The sequence below is a fragment of the Heterodontus francisci genome, chromosome 6, assembly GCF_036365525.1.
Source record: "Heterodontus francisci isolate sHetFra1 chromosome 6, sHetFra1.hap1, whole genome shotgun sequence".
Lineage (NCBI taxonomy): Eukaryota > Metazoa > Chordata > Chondrichthyes > Heterodontiformes > Heterodontidae > Heterodontus > Heterodontus francisci.
Window position 1 is genome coordinate 118,107,594 of NC_090376.1, and position 21,954 is coordinate 118,129,547.

General features: G+C 45.2%; 1 protein-coding gene across 5 annotated transcripts in view; it reads left to right on the plus strand.

Moving 5' to 3' along the window:
- The first annotated feature begins 917 nt into the window (after positions 1 to 917).
- ankrd10a (ankyrin repeat domain 10a) overlaps positions 918 to 21,954 on the plus strand; it is a 67,082-nt gene continuing 46,045 nt past the window's right edge. The window contains exons 1-4 of one of the 5 annotated variants that reach the window (XM_068034169.1): positions 1,246 to 1,336; positions 7,966 to 8,121; positions 10,110 to 10,236; positions 18,104 to 18,256. In XM_068034169.1, coding sequence (XP_067890270.1) covers positions 18,116 to 18,256 — 141 coding nt within the window. In that variant the 5' untranslated portion in view covers positions 1,246 to 1,336; positions 7,966 to 8,121; positions 10,110 to 10,236; positions 18,104 to 18,115. Of the gene's footprint in view, positions 1,337 to 7,965; positions 8,122 to 10,109; positions 10,237 to 18,103; positions 18,257 to 21,954 lie in introns of those variants that run through there. The other 4 variants (XM_068034170.1, XM_068034172.1, XM_068034168.1 and 1 more) reach the window with 4 other exon arrangements.

Below are 21,954 nucleotides of genomic sequence, written 5' to 3' on the forward strand. Positions count from 1 at the left end.
TGCTTGCCATTTCAACACTCTCCCCTGCTCTCATGCTCACATCTCTGTCCTGGGATTGCTGCAGTGTTCCAGTGAACATCAACGCAAGCTCGAGGAACAGCATCTCAACTACCGATTAGACACACTACAGCCTGCCGGACTGAACATTGAGTTCAATAATTTCAGAGCATGACAGCCCCCCATTTTACTTTCATTTTTAGTTATTTTTGCTTCTTTTTTTTAACATTTTTTAAACATTTTTTACAATCTTTTTTTTTGCATTTATTTCATTTCATCTTAGTTTGTTTAGTTTGCTTATCCACTGGTTTTTTTCAGGTTTGTACTTACTGTTATTCAATATTCAGTGCATTAACACCTAATCTGTACTAATGCTTTGTTTTTCAACACACCATTAACATATTGTTTGCCTTTGCTCCGTGACCTTTTGGTCAGCTATGTGGCCTGGTCCAATCTACACCTCCTTTGTTATCTCTTGCCCCACCCCCACCTCACTTGCTTATAACCTGTGACTTTTCTAATATTTGTCAGTTCCGAAGAAGTTCCGAAACGTTAACTCTGCTTCTCTTTTCACAGATGCTGCCAGACCTGCTGAGTGGTTCCAGCATTTCTTGTTTTTATTTCATATTTCCAGCATCCGCAGTATTTTGCTTTTATTTTCCTGCTGCAGTCCGGGTTTTCCAGCTCCAGTCCGGATTTTCTAACTGCAGTCCGGGTTTTCCAGCTCCCGCCTGGGTTTTCTCGCTCCAGTCCGTGTTTTCTAGCTCCAGTCAGGTTTATCCTGCTCCAGTCCTGATTTTCGAGCTCCAGTCCGGGTTTTCCAGCTCAAGTCCGGGTTTGTCTGCTCCAGTCTGGGTTTAAATGCTCCAGTCCGGGTTTTCCCGCTCCAGTCCAGTTTATTCTGCTCCAGTCAGGGTTTTCCCTGCTCCGGTCCGAGTTTTTCCCGCTCCAGTCCGGGTTCTGTGGGTCTCCCTTTGTCTCTGCGCTTGTTGAGTCGAAGCGCGGCGCCAAGTGGGAAAGCACCGAGCCGGAGCCCAGGGCACCGAGTGGGGACCGGAGCTGCGGCCGAGTCCGAGCCGAGAGCACCGTGCCCGCAGCCGGGGCCTGGCTGGGAGAGCGGAGCCGAACCTCGAAGCCTAGCGCTGACATGGCCGCCTGGGAGCGGGGCTTCTCCAGTGAGGAGCTGCTGTCGCTCCGCTTCCCACTGCACCGGGCCTGCCGGGACGGCGATGCCGGGGCGCTCCGCTCGCTGCTGGCCGCCTGCTCACCCGCCGACATCAGCCTGGAGGACAACTTCTATGGGTGGACCCCCCTGCACTGGGCCGCGCACTTCGGCAAGGTAAGGCCGGCCTGTGGGCCGCCTATGGAATCTATAGCGCGGCTATACATTGTGTAGGGACCGGCCTGGCCTGACTTATAGATATTCAAATATAATCTACAGAATGTGAGGTAAGATGGGAGGCTAGATATGACTAACGTTATAAATATAAAAAAATACATAAATATGTATAAATCATATGTTTGAGAAATAAATACTATAAAAATGCAAATACACATTCCAATATGTTAAAATCATCTGTCCGTGGACTTTTTGTCAACTTGCCCAAATGTTCCTCACTTGGTTCATGTTTTCCTTCCTGTGTAAACATGTCACACTGCAGTTACACCCTCCTGTCAGTGGGGGCACCACAGCTTCACCAGCATGGGAGGAGTATGCGAACCCGGGCGACACGTTTCGATGGTAAACGTGGGAAAAAAATTATAAGATGAACAACAGAAGATGTGGCTTTAAAATGGGGTCCAAATTGTTGGCTGCACTCACTGATCCAATTGTTTGCCACTCTCTAACCCTGCTTCACTTGAACACTATAATTGACTACAACTAGTTATCTATCTGCCACAGTGTATATTAGCCCACTGACAGGAGGGTGCAGTTACAGCATGACAAGTTTACACAGGCACCTTCCGATTACAAATCTGAACATAGGAATTCATTATGGACAAGTTGATAGGAAGTGTCTACAGATGCAAGATTTTTAAAAATACATTACATTAATATATGTCTATACAGAGCTGGACCTACTCTATGTAAATATTATGAATAGACTAATATAAACTATATGTTTATATGTGAAACAAGTAAAAAGTGTGTGAGGGAGTGAGGTTCAATAATCCTGGCATCTTAAGGCAGTCAGTGCTGCTATAAATTACATATGCACAAAATGTTATGAATGAATAACTAGATAGAAAGTGTAGATTTAAATTGGATAATGTAAATATAATTCAGTCTATATTCAAAATCTTGCATCTGCTTACATTTTATGTCAACTTTTCTATTAGCCTGTGTTCACATTTATAGTGGTACCTTCCTATGTAAACATGTCACACTGTAATTAGGTCCTCCTGTCACTGGCGTCACTGCAATGCCACTACTGGCTTAGGGGATAATTAGTGTGACAAGTTTACACAGGCAGTTCCCATTATAAATGTGGGTATAGCAATTTCTAATGCAATTATAGAAATAAGGACAATAATGTCCAACTTTAAAACAGGAACTGAATTATATCTGCTCCCTGCCATCTAGCCTGATGCAGTGACCCTGGTCCCCTGACCTCAAATCCACTGCAATACCACGTGAGGTTAACTAATATCTTAACATGTCTAAATATATAAATATAACTTGAACATTAATATCTAAGACATAGATAAAGGAAAGAATTAACTGTCTGAAGTAACCCGACTAATTTGTAGCATCGAATTAACAAATTATCTGTCACACAATGTACAAGACCCCCTATTTTAAAACAAAGTGCCTAGATATGGGAGAATACATTTTTCTATAACAACTGAAATGACTTCAGTTATTTTTGGCTAATTTGGCTGTCCACATCAGTAAATCCCAGTGCCGTAGGCTTCCCCATTCCAGGAAATGAGCTCCTGTTACTGCCGACCTCTCAGCACAGCTGTTGGCTCTTGTATAAGTGTGTAATGGACATCTGACCTGGTGGCAGAGTTGAGCACCAAATCATCTACAGCGATGAGATGCCGGGCCAACCCCTGCAATTGGGGCATGATTTACCTCTGACCAAGGGAACACCGAAACCACCCCTCATTTACAGCCATTTGGACACTGAGCAAACTGCGATGTCCAGGAATTCGGGATGAAGGATATTCCATTTCAGAGCATACCTTGTCAGTGAAGCCAAGATTAGGGGAGGGATTTATGTTTAGCACAAAGAGCAGAGCAATCACAGCCAACAGCACACAGGGATCTGAACATTGAGGAAACTGCAATCTCCAAAGATCCGGGCAGTGAGCAAACTGCAATTTCCAGGGATCCGGGCAGTGAGCAAACTGCAATTTCCAGGGATCTGGGCAGTGAGGAAACTGCAATCTCCAGGGATCTGAACATTGAGGAAACTGCAATCACCAGGGATCCGGGCAGTGAGCAAATTGCAATCTTAAAGGATCTGAACATTGAGGAAACTGCAATCTCCAGGGATCCGGGCAGTGAGGAAACTGCAATCTCCAGCGATCTGAACATTGAGGAAACTGCAATCTCCGGGGATCCGGGCACAGAGCAAACTGCAACCTCCAGGGATCCGGGCACAGAGCAAACTGCAACCTCCAGGGATCCGGGCACAGAGCAAACTGCAACCTCCAGGGATCCGGGCACAGAGCAAACTGCAACCTCCAGGGATCCGGGCACAGAGCAAACTGCAACCTCCAGGGATCCGGGCACAGAGCAAACTGCAACCTCCAGGGATCCGGGCACAGAGCAAACTGCAACCTCCAGGGATCCGGGCACAGAGCAAACTGCAACCTCCAGGGATCCGGGCACAGAGCAAACTGCAACCTCCAGGGATCCGGGCACAGAGCAAACTGCAACCTCCAGGGATCCGGGCACAGAGCAAACTGCAACCTCCAGGGATCCGGGCACAGAGCAAACTGCAACCTCCAGGGATCCGGGCACAGAGCAAACTGCAACCTCCAGGGATCCGGGCACAGAGCAAACTGCAATCTTCAGGGATCCGGGCACCGGGCAAACTGCAATCTTCAGGGATCCGGGCACCGAGCAAACTGCAATCTTCAGGGATCCGGGCACCGAGCAAACTGCAATCTTCAGGGATCCGGGCAGTGAGGAAACTGCAATCTCCAGGGATCCGGGCAGTGAGGAAACTGCAATCTCCAGGGATCCGGGCACAGAGAAAACTGCAATCTCCAGGGATCTGAACATTGAGGAAACTGCAATTTCCAGGGATCCGGGCAGTGAGGAAACTGCAATTTCCAGGGATCCGGGCAGTGAGGAAACTGCAATTTCCAGGGATCCGGGCAGTGAGGAAACTGCAACCTCCAGGGATCCGGGCACAGAGCAAACTGCAACCTCCAGGGATCTGAACATTGAGGAAACTGCAACCTCCAGGGATCCGGGTACGGAGCAAATTGCAATCTCCAGGGATCTGAACATTGAGGAAACTGCAATCTCCAGGGATCTGAACATTGAGGAAACTGCAATCTCCAGGGATCTGAACATTGAGGAAACTGCAATCTCCAGGGATCTGAACATTGAGGAAACTGCAACCTCCAGGGATCTGAACATTGAGGAAATTACAATCTCCAGGGATCCGGGCACAGAGCAAACTGCAACCTCCAGGGATCTGAACATTGAGGAAACTGCAACCTCCAGGGATCCGGGCACAGAGCAAACTGCAACCTCCAGGGATCTGAACATTGAGGAAACTGCAACCTCCAGGGATCCGGGTACGGAGCAAATTGCAATCTCCAGGGATCTGAACATTGAGGAAACTGCAATCTCCAGGGATCTGAACATTGAGGAAACTGCAATCTCCAGGGATCTGAACATTGAGGAAACTGCAATCTCCAGGGATCTGAACATTGAGGAAACTGCAATCTCCAGGGATCTGAACATTGAGGAAACTGCAATCTCCAGGGATCTGAACATTGAGGAAACTGCAATCTCCAGGGATCTGAACATTGAGGAAACTGCAACCTCCAGGGATCTGAACATTGAGGAAATTACAATCTCCAGGGATCCGGGCACAGAGCAAACTGCAACCTCCAGGGATCTGAACATTGAGGAAACTGCAACCTCCAGGGATCTGGGCACGGAGCAAATTGCAATCTCCAGGGATCTGAACATTGAGGAAACTGCAATCTCCAGGGATCTGAACATTGAGGAAACTGCAATCTCCAGGGATCTGAACATTGAGGAAACTGCAACCTCCAGGGATCTGAACATTGAGGAAATTACAATCTCCAAAGGTCCGGGCACAGAGCAAACTGCAACCTCCAGGGATCCGGGCACAGAGCAAACTGCAACCTCCAGGGATCCGGACACGGAGCAAACTGCAACCTCCAGGGATCCGGGCACGGAGCAAACTGCAACCTCCAGGGATCCGGGCACGGAGCAAACTGCAACCTCCAGGGATCCGGGCACGGAGCAAACTGCAACCTCCAGGGATCCGGGCACGGAGCAAACTGCAATCTCCAGGGATCCGGGCAGTGAGGAAACTGCAATCTCCAGGGATCCGGGCACAGAGAAAACTGCAATCTCCAGGGATCTGAACATTGAGGAAACTGCAATTTCCAGGGATCCGGGCAGTGAGGAAACTGCAATTTCCAGGGATCCGGGCAGTGAGGAAACTGCAATTTCCAGGGATCCGGGCAGTGAGGAAACTGCAACCTCCAGGGATCCGGGCACAGAGCAAACTGCAACCTCCAGGGATCTGAACATTGAGGAAACTGCAACCTCCAGGGATCCGGGTACGGAGCAAATTGCAATCTCCAGGGATCTGAACATTGAGGAAACTGCAATCTCCAGGGATCTGAACATTGAGGAAACTGCAATCTCCAGGGATCTGAACATTGAGGAAACTGCAATCTCCAGGGATCTGAACATTGAGGAAACTGCAACCTCCAGGGATCTGAACATTGAGGAAATTACAATCTCCAGGGATCCGGGCACAGAGCAAACTGCAACCTCCAGGGATCTGAACATTGAGGAAACTGCAACCTCCAGGGATCCGGGCACAGAGCAAACTGCAACCTCCAGGGATCTGAACATTGAGGAAACTGCAACCTCCAGGGATCCGGGTACGGAGCAAATTGCAATCTCCAGGGATCTGAACATTGAGGAAACTGCAATCTCCAGGGATCTGAACATTGAGGAAACTGCAATCTCCAGGGATCTGAACATTGAGGAAACTGCAATCTCCAGGGATCTGAACATTGAGGAAACTGCAATCTCCAGGGATCTGAACATTGAGGAAACTGCAATCTCCAGGGATCTGAACATTGAGGAAACTGCAATCTCCAGGGATCTGAACATTGAGGAAACTGCAACCTCCAGGGATCTGAACATTGAGGAAATTACAATCTCCAGGGATCCGGGCACAGAGCAAACTGCAACCTCCAGGGATCTGAACATTGAGGAAACTGCAACCTCCAGGGATCTGGGCACGGAGCAAATTGCAATCTCCAGGGATCTGAACATTGAGGAAACTGCAATCTCCAGGGATCTGAACATTGAGGAAACTGCAATCTCCAGGGATCTGAACATTGAGGAAACTGCAACCTCCAGGGATCTGAACATTGAGGAAATTACAATCTCCAAAGGTCCGGGCACAGAGCAAACTGCAACCTCCAGGGATCCGGGCACGGAGCAAACTGCAACCTCCAGGGATCCGGGCACGGAGCAAACTGCAACCTCCAGGGATCCGGGCACGGAGCAAACTGCAACCTCCAGGGATCCGGGCACGGAGCAAACTGCAACCTCCAGGGATCCGGGCACGGAGCAAACTGCAACCTCCAGGGATCCGGGCACGGAGCAAACTGCAACCTCCAGGGATCCGGGCACGGAGCAAACTGCAACCTCCAGGGATCCGGGCACGGAGCAAACTGCAACCTCCAGGGATCCGGGCACGGAGCAAACTGCAACCTCCAGGGATCCGGGCACGGAGCAAACTGCAACCTCCAGGGATCCGGGCACGGAGCAAACTGCAACCTCCAGGGATCCGGGCACGGAGCAAACTGCAACCTCCAGGGATCCGGGCACGGAGCAAACTGCAACCTCCAGGGATCCGGGCACGGAGCAAACTGCAACCTCCAGGGATCCGGGCACGGAGCAAACTGCAACCTCCAGGGATCAGGAATGAACGATTTTCCAGTTCATAGGTTAACTTGTCACTGGAGCCGTTTAAAATTAGTGTGGGATTTACGTTTAGCACTTATCAGAAGGAGACATGGCTGGCTGCACACAGCTATTAAGAGCAGAGGGTAGAAAGGGCATTTAGCTGACAGGAACGTGCACATCTACAGACGAAGTGTATTTCCACACGGTATATGCACAACTTGCGCAAAAGTGGCAGAGTCATGTAGTCGCAGTTTCCATATGGTTCCTGGACTGCTGGCCACTCACCCCATGGAGGAAACGCTGAGTTACTCACGCTGATATTGACTCTTGTGGTCTGATGGAGGACTTCCCCCAGTGGAAGTGTTCATTTTGCTTTTTGCCCTCTTAAAAGAGCACATTTTGCATTGAACCAGAGTCTAGATGTGTTGTCAATTCACCGAAGGGGCCATCCAACAGAGCAGGTGAGCAGCCATGTTAGTCCCCATATCTGCACTTTGTCTCATATAAATCCTTTTTTTAAGAAAAGAATAAGGTTTGTGCTGTTACCTTTCCATTTCCCCAGACCATATTGCAACGTTGCACTTATGAAATGGTTGTTCGTGAGTTCACAGAGAAGAATGTGCAGGATATGAGATGTTAGAATCACACACATTTAAGCACACTACTGCTTAATCTACACATTACTTTCAATGAGGTTGGGAGGAATGACTCCACACTGACGAGCTGTATAAAGTGCTGCCCTTCCTAATTCACTTTGTTCCTGTATATTGTTTTAGGTACGCTCTAACCTTTTCTTTGTACAAATTGTTGTGAAGATTATTAGGTACTGGATCGCAGTGCTTGAAAGTACAGGTTGATTGGTTGATTACAGCTTTGAAATTTGATTGATACGCTGCGAGGCGGGCCATCAGGAGCACTGGAGCATTCATTCTCTGCTGCTGGCCAGCTCCAAGACAACCGTTTGTACAGAGGTAACATCCATTTAAAGCTAGAAACTGAAAGGAAAGGAAGGAAAAATGTTTTCACCCAGTATGTTCAAAACAAGAAACCTTGTGTTTTACGCTGAGCAGAAGAAATTGCTAAGTTAACACTGTGGTGTTTAAAACAAACATATGGTACATTACTGGTCACATTATAGGAAGGATGTGAAACCGATGGGAAAGGTACATTGTAGATTCACTGGGATCTTCCACAGGAATGAGAGGCATTGTAGTTAGGAAGATCAACTCTAATTGAGAACATTCTTCACTCTAACTGAGATGGTTGAGGATTGACCTGATGGAGGCCCTCAAGGATACAGAAAGACAAATAATTAATTCTCAGTGAGACAGTAGCAACAGAGCACAAACTTTAATTAATCATGGAATCTTCAAGGGGAGGTTAGAGTAGTGTATTTGTGTGTAGAATGTGAAATTCTCTCAGTCACAAAGCTGGATTTATTTTAAAGGAGAACTTGAGTTACTTGGGGATATCTTGAAGCATGCAGGGAATGAGCTGGGTATTTGGACTAAAATAAATGACATAGGGAAAACACTGTCACAGGCTTGATAAGCCAAGTGGCCTCTTCTGTGCTGGAACAATCTGATTTTATTTAGGCATTTAAATTCTATGCTCTTATACAGTGATGTATGCCTTCTAGAAAAAGCTTTTTTTTTTGACGCTGGCAAATTAGCATCAGATGAGGACCTGCTAGGTAGCCTAGGAGCATGCTTTAACAAAGGAACTGTTCCATTATTAATGGTGTTGCCCAGTGCTAGGGCACCTGTTGGCATTCTCTTGTTTCTTTCCAGAACCTGCAGATTACTGCTGTTAAACAGCAAAAGCTTTTCTACCATTGCCTGGTCAACACAGGGTGATTATTTCTAAACATTTGCCCAAGCAGTAGGGTTCTGACATTTGCTGTAAATCACTCTTCAACTTGCAGCCTGAAATTGATTGAAAAGAATATACCCAGGCCTCCCTGATTCCTCTCTTAATAACATTTTAATTTTCAGGGCTGAGATCAGAAGACTTTTTTGTTGGGTAAGGGTATTGAGGGATATGCAGCCAAGGCGGGTAAATGGAGCTGAGATTCCGATCAGCCATGATTTGATTATATAGTGGAACAGGCTCGAGAGGCTGAATAGCCTCCTCATCCTATTTTCTTAGGTTTTGCAGGGGGACGGTGAACAGAATGGAAATTGGGAATTTGAGTGCCTACACACACTGACTGCGTGTAGGAGATTGCTAGTTTCACTGTTTCCATGTAGGAGACTGTTAGTTTCTGGGAACTGCTAAAGTTAAATGTGTCAAAGTTCATTCACACCTAGATGAAGCATCCTCTATTGGCAATATGATTATGTTGTGTAAGTCAGCAGATGACGGTTAAAAGACTGGAAACTGGTGTGCAAGACCCTTGTACTTTATTTGGTTTGTTTGGGTTTTCTAATATAAACTTGTTTTTTGTCATTTAAACAATTGTCGTATGAAAGACCCAGTGGATTTGAGACAATGCTGATAATGGTAGCTTGGTTCATTTATGCTGAGGAGTGATTGCTGGTTTGGAGAGATCATTGTCTCTGAATTCTTCAGTCAGGCTTCCTACCAGAAACGTTTGCTGCCTTTAGTCTTCTGATATTCTTCTGTCTTGTGATAATTCTTCAGGAAAGCTGCAAAGTACAGGACCAGAAAGGGTGATATAGCTGCACCCTAAAATTAATGCACCTCAATCAGCTACTCCTTCAAATTCTCCTACAATATCTGCCTCTGCTCACACCCTCCCTGAACAGTCCCATCTCACACTTCCACTGTGTTCTATAAAGTGGTTTAATTTCAACTTTCTCTGCATCTTCTCTCTTCTCACCTGCTGGTGTCCCTGGGTCGAGACTGAGGCATGATCTGGGTTCAGTTTATATGTTCCTTAAGAGCCTTGAATTTATTAATGATCCCTGCCCTAATCATTTTCTTCTCCCAATCACAGGTTCTTCACACACTCCTCACAGCCAGATGACTTAAACTCTGTTTGGTTACCTTTTCTCTGCACTGCCTCCAATACCTGGATATCTCTCTCAGGGGGAGCAGAATTGTACAGTGTGCCGGATGTGGAGGTACCAGTGCCTATACAGACTCAATATCTCCTCCTGGGATTTGTGCTCCCTCCCTTTGACTGCATATCCCGAGATCTGGTTAATTTCTGCACTGCTGCCACAATGCGTGGTGGTTTCCAGTGAGCTGTGAGATGTTAAACTGCCTCTTATGCTTCCCCTCAATGATTACGATTCCATGGTGCTATTTGGCATTCACCTGGTGTTCTGGGCGAGGTTCCTCCTTTAACCAGCACCACCAAAAACAGATCAGTGCGCATTCATCTCATTTGCCACTTGTTGGATCTTGCTGTGCACAAATTGGCCATCATTGCACCTGGGCAAGTAACAAATTGAATGTGAAGTACTGTGGGAAGCCATATAAATGCATCTTTGTTGTTTCAGTTAACCTGTCTGCAGCTAGTTAAGTGAAATTATATTGTGGCAGGTTGATCTACTAAGCAGTTTGCAGTGTTTTGAACAAGGAGGATAGATTGTAAACTGTGTGCTGTTACAGTTGGAGTCAGATTTTGTTTCAGGTTGCTGTAGCAGATTTTAATTGAAGATGGAAATTTATTGCTGGCGCCAAGAACAGTCAGCAGAATTATTTTTAAGTAATGAGGGCGTGTATGTATAAATATAAATGCCAGGTTGTTACAAAGCATCTACTGTAACTGTCCAACTTAAGCTTTAAAGAACATTAGACAGATCACTTCTGAAAGTGCACTGAACATTATTCATGGTAAGCACAGATAGTTCAGATTGTTACAGAGTTATTTAAACATGTATCTGAATTAGCTTCTGTCATTTATTTCTTCACAACCTTGGTGAGATCCATGAGGCCCTTTTCAGACCCATACAATGGAGAGCTGTATTGCATAATTAAAACCATCCATTTAGTGATATAGTTGGCAGTTACTCTTTGTGACAAAAATGAAGTTGCTTTGTTATAATGCATTGTGAATTTGGCTTCTCTGCTGGTAGCCATGGGGTTAAAAATCAGCTTCACTCTCAGAAAATGGCCCAGTTTGTTACAATACAACAGCCCCTGAGTTTTGACATGTCTGGTCAGATGCGTAAGGGAGTGGTCAAGCCTCTTAATTCAAATACAAACATATTGTGCATTTTATTTGTTTGTTGTTGGACATGGGTGCTGGCAAGGCTGCATTTGATAACTTGATGGGCGCTAGTGAACTTTTCCTTGATTAGATGTCCAGCGACGATGAAGGAATATTACATGGAATTTATAATGCAGCAACAGGCCATTTGGCCCATATGTCCCATGTCAAGATGATATATGACTTGGGAGGGGAATTTGCAAGCGATAGTATTACAGGAGGTTGTTGCACTTGTGCTTATTGGTAATAGAGGTTGCATTGTCCTTGCTGAATTACTGCAGGGCATCTTATAGGTTATGCACACTGTAGCCCTAGTCCACCAATGGTGAGTCCCGTAATAGGAGCACGAATAAAACAAGCTGCTTGCTGAGCGTTTTCAGTGTTGTGGCTGTACCATCCAGGCGAGTGGTCAGTGTTCTATCACACTGCTGACTTGAGCTTTGCCAATGGGATTCGAGGGGTCAGGCAGTGAGCCACTAGTTGCAGGAAAGCCAGCCTCTGATCTGCTCATGTAGCATGTTTGATTGGTAGCTCTTTTTGAATTTGAGACGCATTTAAATTTCCTTGGGATCAGTAAAGTTTCTAAAAGTATTTTTCAGCCTTCCTTACACAAATTAGATAGTCCCATCAGAGAGTGACCAAAGAAACTACCAGCAAACTTTGTGTTTGTTCTGATGCACGTTGCAGCTTAGTATAGTTGTTTTCAATTTTACATGGCTGGGTAGTTAAGCCAGAATCTACTCAAAATCCACAATGAGTCATTGCTGTTGTCACTTATTCATTTAGTTAGTAAATGTAAAAACAAAATACTGCAGATGCTGGAAATCTGAAATAAAATCAAGAAATGCTGGAAATACTCAGCAGGCCTGGCAGCATCTGTGGAGAGAGAAGCAGAGTTAATGTTTTAGGTCAGTGACCCTTCATCAGAACTGATAAATATTAGAAATGTAGAAGGTTTTAAGCAAGTAAAGGTGGGGCAAGAGGTAACAGAAGAGAAGGTGTTGATAGGACCAGGTCACATGTCAGTACAGTCAATTGACACCCTCTGTACTAATGCTTTGTCTTTCACCACATCATTAACATATTGTTTGCCTTTGTTCCATGACCACCTAGTCAGCTATTCTCTGTGACCTTGCCCTATCAACACCTCTTTTATGTCTTGCCCTACCCTGCTTTACTTGCTTAAAACCTTTTACATTTCTAATCTTTGCCAGTTCTGAAGAAGGGTCACTGACCTGAAACGTTAACTCTGCTTCTCTCTCCACAGATGCTGCCAGACCTGCTGAGTATTTCCAGCATTTCTTGTTTTTTGTTATAGTTAATAAATGTGTTTGACAGTTCATAGCCAAGCTGTAGGTCTAGTGTTTGTTCTACTGCCATCTGAAGCTCAGGAAGGAAGTGCACTGGATATAACGGCCAATCCGTGGCTAGCTAAAAGTCTGAACTAGGTCTCTGGGGTTTACTTAAGAGAGCGATTTGTGACACTGAACCCAAGAATAAACCTTCAATAAAAAGCATAAAACATCCCCCTCACCAACAAACACTTGTTTAAAAACTTAGTTAGTTTGACCAGAGTGTTTAACTCTTGGACAATCAGAACCTTTGGGAACAACAATGAGTTTAGTTAGGTTTCCTGACAGTCTTGTTGTGCCCCTTCAGATAGCCTGAGATTGAGATTTCCATGCCTATTGTCCATTTTACTCAAGGCCAGGGGTAGAACTCGACATTTACAGCCCTTACAATGCAATTTTGCTGCAATTGTACAACTAGCTGAAGTCTTTTCAGTTGCACATGGACTGTATTCATGTTCTTGCACACTGAGCCTTAGATGGCAAGGGGGTTTACATTTTTGGTGCATGTTCTTCCAGTTCCCTTGGAAAGAAAGAAAAAAATGCAGAAAGCAAAGGGGCGGTGGTGGAGGAGGGGCTGGAGGGAAGGGCAGAGGAAATCAGCTGGCGAGTTACTCCTGGGGCCACATTCCTGCATTTTCAATAATTGGTCAGATTGCAGATAACTGATCCACTAGAATATTGAGGAAATTCCAGGCAAATGAATGTTCTTATTCTGGACCGCCCCCCCCCCCCCCCCCTCACTTGCTTAAAACCTAATTCTTTTCTAACCTTTGCCAGTTCTGATGATAGGTCACAGACCTGAAAAGGTCAGTCTGCTTCTCTCTCCACAGTTGCTGCCGGACCTGCTGAGTATTTCCAGCACTTCCTGTTTTTATTTCTGTAATCCTGGACTCTGTGTGAATGCTGACTTCGATGCCAGCTGAAATATTTCACATGTTTTTTTTGCAGTTAAAAATTTACCTGGTAGTTTATGAAAGATAGGATGTCTGCAATTCCCATATCATACCTATGTGGATCATTGCATGTTGCTGTATGTATAGCAGCAGCAACTAACCAGTGATATTTTGTGCCTTAGTCCACGTCTGTTGATCCTGCTAAATGATCGTGTGTGTGTGCCAGGCATGTGCCACCTGTGTTAAATTTAACTGCAACATGTAGCAAAAACAAATGAGAAAGTTGGTAGAGAAATTGTATTGGAAGAACATACAATTGAGTCTCTGATGTGTAAAAGAGGTGCATCTGTGGGGAATAAATCATAAAATATTGAGCTAATCCTGAAGTATCCACCATGTGTACAAGATGTGATTATTCGATTGCGAACAGCTGACTCTGAATAAACAAATGTTTATTTAACAAATGACAAACCACAACACTATCCAGTAAAAAGCAGATGGTTTATGGCAGAACATGGCATAACTCTTTGCTCTTTCTTATTAAAGGGGTAATGTGCCTTCCTGAACTGTTGCACAATCCAGGACAGTTGAACATGTTTGTCTACTTGTGTCTTTTGGTAATTTGTTTTGTCACCATGTGACCCTCTGGTTAGAGGCAGCTGGGGGCAATGAAATTCTGATCGGCTGATTCTGTGAAAGAAGGAAGTGGATCACAGCCACCATTCCTCATTCACAATGTCTCATCATGGGGAAGTTTTCTAGACCATGGTAGAGTGCTTTGCAGATTTACATATTAAGGAAATGAATGCTGCAGTCCCTCTCTGTCTAAGTAACCAGTTATAGAATTATACAGCACAGGAGGCCAATCAGCCTATCGTGACTGTCTCACCTCTTTGAAAGAGCTATCCAATTTGGCCCACTCCTCTGCTCTTTTCCCCTGTAGCCTTGGAAATTTTTCCTTTTCAAGTAGTTATCCAATTCCCTTTTGAAAGTTACTATTGAATCTGTTGGCACCTCCCTTTCAGGCAGCGCGTTCCAGATCACAACAACTTGCTGTCTCAAAACATCTCTTCTTCCTCCCTGTGGCTTTTTTGCAAATTATTTTAAATCTATGATCTCTGGTTATTGACCTTCCTGCCAGTGGAAACAGTTTCTCCCAGTCTGCGCTCTCAAAAGGATTAAAGGGCAACAGCATGTGAATTAAAGCTTAAATGAGATTTTGCCTTTATAATAGTGAATGTTGATCCGGAGAACAAAAAATATTGAGAGTTTGTGCATGGTCCAAAAAAGTGAACTGATGCATAAGTTTCTAAACTGTAGGAATTTTTTTTTTTTGTCTTTACATGGCAAAACTATTGCCATAAAGAAATCTGGAATGTGCTCCGTAAAAGCCATCTCTTTGGTGTCCATTTCTTTGCCTCCTTTGCTGGATAAGTTGGGAGAAGAAAAATTTAAATGCTGCAAAGTGAAATAATCTGAAGTCTCCTGACTGAGCAGAGCAGTCAGTCGTCCGCATGGAGTTTTGAGCAATCGTTGGCTACTGGATTAGACTGCTATTGGAATGCAAGTACTTCCTAAGGTTAGACTGCTCCTGGAGTACACATGGTTCCAGGTTATACTGCTCCTGTAGTACAAGTGATTCCATCTCTCGGAAGAGATGTTAAACTGGGGCTCATCTCCCCATTCAACTGGATGCAAAAGATCTTGTGCAGTTTTAAAAGCAGCGACTGCTCGCAGTTGTTCTGACTAACATTCCGCCCTAGACAAGACCAACAAACAGGTGATATAGTAATCGAATAGTTCTTTTGTCTGCTCCAGGATTAACTTGCTTATTGGGATACAGATAGTTCCGGGGTCAGACTATCAATATATGTATTTGGCTGTCTGGCATGGATAATGTTTGGGTAAACATTTGTTTGAGTGAAGCTCGTGTCACACTCCGCTGGACCCTATTACGGACACCCAGGATGCTGGTACATAGAGCATCACTGTTTGCCATGTTCTGGTGAGCCGAATGTTGCATGGTTGGGGGAACCTCTGTGAAAAATTACTTGCGTATGCAACATACTCTTGCTGCGGAGGTTTCACGTCACTGGGGGTCTGAGGTGCCTGGCTGAGAATTTTGATTGTGTTGAAGGATATTCAGGTTGAGCTCCCAGAAGCCTACCCCTTCTGTCTTAAGGCTTCAGTAACCAGGGGAGATGAACTTGCGATGTACAAGAACTTTTGCTAGAGGAGGTGTGGATTCCATCTGGCTCGATAAATAACTTCTGCCCTTTTAATCTTGTCCCACTTGATTGATTCCTGGGACGTATAAATTCTGTGTGGATACACTTAAGATTACACTGCCTGTTTCTGTGCTGTACCTTAATTTTGCCCAACTGGTCCATGCCTGTGTTATGCTCCACACAAGCCTCCTCCCTCCCTACTTCAGCTCACCCTATCAGCATATCTTTCTATTCCTTTCTCCCACATGTATTTATCCAGCTTCCCCTTAAATGTATCTATGCTATTTGCCTCAGCCACTCCCAGTGGTGGTAAGTAAGGTAGGAGCTGCTTTGAGTTTGTTATCTTGCAGATCCAGGGACTGGGGATCCTGGCAGAGCTGTGAAGTCTTTTAGGCTAGAGATTTAGAAGAGAAGAGCATGGCAGCCCTGCAGTGAGCTACATACCTGCTGCAAATTTCAGTGCTCCAGTTTCTTTACAACATGGTTAAATGCAACAATACATTTGCCATACCAGACTTGAAGGGACTGGAAAAGTGCAGTGATGTTGAGGTTACAGTTGAAACTGCAATTACTTTCTCCATTTTATCAAATCACTGGTGAAGACTGACTTATTGATTCCTGATAATGATGTGGCAAACACAAAAACCTCTCCATTGTCCGACAGTGGAAGTGCTCTAGCAAAGAGCTGGCGCAAGCATGATGGTCTGAGTGACTGTTGTCTGTGCAATACAGTATTTTAACTAATGCAATATGGTACTTAGCAGCAGCAGTTTGCCTCTGTATGCTGCCTTTCATGTGGTGAAACATGTCCCAAAGTGCTTCATGTGGATGGTGGGGTGGAGGAGGGGATTGGCTGGGAGGAGGAGGAAATTGGAAGGGTGGGGAAGGGGATTGACAGGTGGGAAACCAGGCAAATCAGTTGTCACCCTCGGTACATTACGTGATTGCTTAGCAGAGTGGCAAACTAAATTATTGCTTTAAGAGCATTCAATGTTTTGTTAAACTTTAATTTAAAAAATTTATTTCCCAGTCCTGCAGAGTAGTAGTTTTTTAAAATTACCATTAGACATCTGTAGCAGCGGGACTGCTCTACATCTATAGCAGCAGACTTGATGGCAAACCTACCAATTCTGCCTAGGTATACTGTGCGTCAGCTGTAGGATGGGGTGAGGTGGCTAGTATTGACCAGTGGGTTGGAATGAAGTGGGTAAGGAGCGGAGCAACTGAGTGTCGTGTAGGATTGGGGCTCAGGGTGAAGTGGGTAGGCGCTGGGGGGACAGGGTGAGGTGGGTAGGAATGTATTGTAATCTATCTTCCCTTTCCCCTAATTAAAAAAAAATACATTCACTTTTTACACAGAATGCACTGTTTAACGAGTATCTTAGTCTTGGGATTGAGATTAATCAAATCGTGAGTCTTGTAGACATTTCATTTTGCTTTAATACATTGTGAAGTTCAGGAGCTTCTCCTGCTCCAGTTCATCTCCACAATTGTCTGTCTCTTCAAATAACTTTCCACAAAACACCAACTTAGATTCTCTCTTTGCCTGTTTAACAAATTGGCAGCTGCAGTAATGAAGCAGTCTGTGCTTAGAACTTCAACGGTGCATATCCCTGTAAATTTCCATCCTAACTTGTTTCCTACTGCGCCAAATGAGAATGGGACACTTTATTTCAAGGACGCATAGTTCATTATCAGAATAACCATTGGTCGTTGCTTACCAGCGCTATGTTCATAACTAGGTAAAGCCTTTCAGTTGTCTCTAGGTGATTTGACTAATAAGGGCACTATGAACCATGTGTCCATATTCAGATGTGCTAGTCATTATATGCAAATTGCAAAGTATTTTCCTTGTCTCAGATTGAAGTATCTGGCTCTTGGAGCTGCCAAAAGTTGATGTCTTTGAAGCTTCTAAATTGTAATTTTCTCCTTTTGTCATATGCTGACGTGGTCAAGTGAAGCTGTTTTACTTTTAAAAAGAACCTATTTTTAATGAAGTAAAATGGGAGTCTTGACATTTGGCTTTACTTTTCTGGGACCTAGTCTACTTAACGCAGCGTTCACGTCTGGCAAGGTGTGTGCTCTCAGTGCCTGGATCCTGCAGTGTGGTGTTGCTTTGACAGGTTGAAAATGGAATATTGGTATTTGAAGTAATACTCTGTTAATTGAGAACCTACAAGGCTGTGAATCTCACTCTTAGTGTCATTGTTAGATTTTCTGGGATTGGTGACATTGGATTGAATGGGTAATAGTTGAACATGGTAAAATGGTCATTCACATTGTTCTCTTCTGTTTTGTAGCTGGAGTGTGTAATGCAGTTGGTGCAGGCAGGAGTTGGAGTCAACATCGCAACAACACGATTTGCTCAGACTCCAGCCCACATTGCAGCTTTTGGTGGGCATCCTCAAGGCTTGTTGTGGCTGATCCAAGCAGGAGCAGATTATAATATACAGGTAAGCCCAAAGGAGGGTAGAGAGGATTTGCAGATTCATTTGGGTCTGCAATCAACGCAATTTCAACTTAATCAGAGTCCTCCAATCTGACAAAGTCACTACCAGTTTGACAGTAATGTGATCGCTTTGGTTTAGACAGGTCACCCACCTTCTTCCTGCTGCCAGCAACAGTCCTATTGCTGGTGCTCATAGAGAGCATTAATTCTGTTTAGTTCCTGTTACCGAATTGCACAAACTGGGGAAAGAGCCCAGAGACCTGCACTTCAGGCAGTGGAAAAGTGATGCAATGGTGTCTATGAAGCAGTCACTGTTTTTCCTAGAAGTTTACAGATGTAGCATAGGAAAAGATAGGATATGTGTGTCCCTCATCATGTGTCTTGTATCTCTCTCCATGTGTGGGAGTGTGTGTCCATGTGTGCGCGTGCACTTCTGTCTGTGTGTCTGTCTGTCTTTCTCTCTCTGTCTCAGTTTACGTTATTGTATGAGTTTGTGTCGCTGTGTCTGAGTCTCTCTGCATTGTATGCTACAGGACTAATTTTGTTGAAGTAACAGTCTAATTTAGATATGGCCACAAATGACTGATTACTAGTTTAAAACTGGTTAACCTTTATAAATATGTTCAGTTTAATTTATTGATTTAATTCTAAACCATTTACTGTAATTAGGACAGAAGTTTTTTAATGGATTCCCGACTGCACAGATAATGTGTATGGAGTCTGGCCCGACCTACTTTAAAGCACGTTGCACAATCCTTTATTTAGTAACTGTTTAAAATCCTTGCTGCGAAGGATTGCATTTAGCCATAAGCTTTGGTATTTTGTTGGAATATTTCCATCATTTTTTTCCAATGAGACTTCTGTAAAATACAAAATCTTTCGCTACCAAGATTAACAAGGGCTTCATTTATCAGTTACCAGTACAGTTAATTTACTAAGTTTATACAGCTCCTCTCCTGTCCCCCAGACGTCCCAAATTACTTCACAGTCAGTGTAAATCACTGTTGTTCTGTAGCTGAATTTGGCAACCAGTTTGTGCACAGCAAGATCTTGCGAATAGCAGTGAGATAACTGATCAGTTAATCTGTTTTGACAGTGTTGGATGAATGTTGGCCAGAACCCTGGGAAAACTTCTGTTTTTTTTTTGAGTAGCTGCCATAAGATCTTGTGCATAACATGAACAGACAGGCAGGCAGGCAGGGCCTCAGTTTATATCTCATCCCAAAGAGAGTGCAGCGCTCCCTGGGCGCTGACCCTCCGGCAGCGCAGTGCTTGCTGGGCACTACGCTGAAATGCCAGCCTGGATTATGTGCTAAACCTGGAGCAGGTCTTCAACCCACATCCTTCTGACTCTGAAGCAGTAGTCCTAACACTGAGTCATGGCTGACACTGATATTCACAATTGGCAAACTTCCCAGTCCTTTTACACTAATTAAAGTTTTGGGAATATTTTTCTTGGACTAGATTGATTGCAGCTGATATGTTCCATGCCTCACACTGTCGCATTTAGATAGTAAAATATAGTATTCCCTTTAGACAGGAAAATATTGTGTATCTTGGACCCAGTGTCAGCGTCAAACGTTGCAGGACCACCAATAGCACCAAAGCTTACACAATCAGGCCATCCTTGCAGTATCTCAGCTGTATCCAGGCTTGGGCTGAAAATGGCAAGTAACATTCGCGCCACACAAGTGCCAGGCAATGACCATTTCCAGCAAGAGAGAATCTAATTCCCCTCCAAGCCACACACCATTCTAAATTGGAACTATATCGGCCGTTCCTCCACTGTCGCTGGGTCAAATTCCTGGAACTCCCTAACAGCGCTATGGGTGTACATGCTCCACATGGACTGCAGCGGTTCAAGAAGGCAGCTCACCACCACTTTCTCAAGGACAATTAGAGATGGGCAATAGATGCTGGCCTAGCCAGCGACGCCCACATCCCATGAATGAATTAAAAAAAAATGTGCCAGAACTCCATTCTTAACATGTGTGACATTGCCTTTTCCCCCACCAGTTTTGTTTGGTGATTGATTCTTTCTGGGTGGATGGACTCAATGACCTTCCTCATTCCTGATTATTTTGTGATTGAGTGACAGACAGGGTTGCTGGAGATGATCTGCATTAGTTCTAGGCTGAGATTTTTTTTCCTGGACTCTGAACAAAAGTGGCATCACAGACAGTAATCCAAGCTCTTCGGATTTTGGTTCCACCCGAGTAATCCTCATTGCAAGTCCTGAGCTCCGAATTGCTGAGTGGGTGCCAAGAAGTAAAAATAAACAGCAGCGCTGCTGGTGACTAATGGGGAAATTATGTTTTTGAAGCTTGCACAGACTTTGAGATGGGGACAAGACTGACTTCCTCTCCAAATTAATGAAAACCGTCACTCAGTGACATCTTGAGAAAGCATGTTGGCTCCCTCGAAGGTTGATTTGATATTGTATCGGTAGCATTGGAAACCTTGCTGCACACCAGGGAGTGGTCGGTGTCGCAGTCCGCACTGTGGAAGCTGCGTGTGATTTGAACACTGTTTAAGGCGGCTCGCCTTGTGACAATGAGGTCTAGCTGGTGCCAACGACGTGATCTTGGGTGCCTCCATGAAACCTGGTGACAGGGTTTAGTGTGAAAGAACGAGTTGGTGATGCAGAGGTTATGATAGGTACACAACTCAAGCAGTCTCTGCCCGTTCTCATTCATCCTTCCAACGCCATAGCGCCCAAGGCAGGAGGGCCATGAGTCATGGTCGGCCCCAACCCTGGCATTAAAGTCCCCCAGCAGGAATAGGTGTTCGGTGTTGGGGATGCTGCTAATGATATGGAGTTGTTCATAGAACTGGTCTTTAGCTTCAGGTGCGGAACAGAGTGTTGGAGCATAGATGCTGAGTAGGTGTACTGGACCAGAGGTGGTGAGCAGTCGGATGGACAGTATGCGTTCCGAGCCATTTGAGGGAGGCTCTATCATGCTGAGCAAGGAGTTTCTGATGGCGAAGCCCACTCCATGCTGTCTTGGTTCTTCAGGATCCCTGCCCTGCCAGAAGAAGGTGTAGTCTTGCTCTGCTAGAGAGCCACTCGCGGGGAGGCGAGTCTCCTGAAGTGCTGCGATGTCCACATTGAGTCTACTGAGCTCGTTGTTAATGATGGCGGTCTTCCGAGAATCGTTGATTTGTGTAAGGTCTTCCGACAGGCCAGGACACATAGTTCTGACGTTCCAGCTTGCAAAGCGAAGGACTGGTACCTTCTTTCCTTTTTTCATGTTGTTTGGTGCGGTGTATCAGTCCACCTTTCGGGCAATGACCCTGAGCTCCAAGCATCCATTGAAGCAGGCAGACTGTGGCGGGACAGAACCTTATTGACCGGGGGCTGCCCGGTTTGAGGCGGGCGGTAGCTATCCAGTGAGGTGCAATGACCTCTCCCACCGACAAAGGCAACCCGTGGCGCCCAGTTTCTACGCCAATTTATCTGGACTTATAACCCGTAACTGCTGCCTTCCGTGTTGTTTCAGTCGCTGTGAGGCAACTATGGAGTGACCTCTCCATGGCGCATGCCTGGGCAAATTTATGGAGGTTGAGAGTTGCCCAGTCGTCAAAACCCCCCTCTCGGCCTTTCTGGTGGGGTCCAAAGGAGTGCAGGACACGACGTTTGGCACCAGTATGGCTGCAGGAACTGCCGGAAACATGCCAAAGGTGACACATGACCGCCTACGG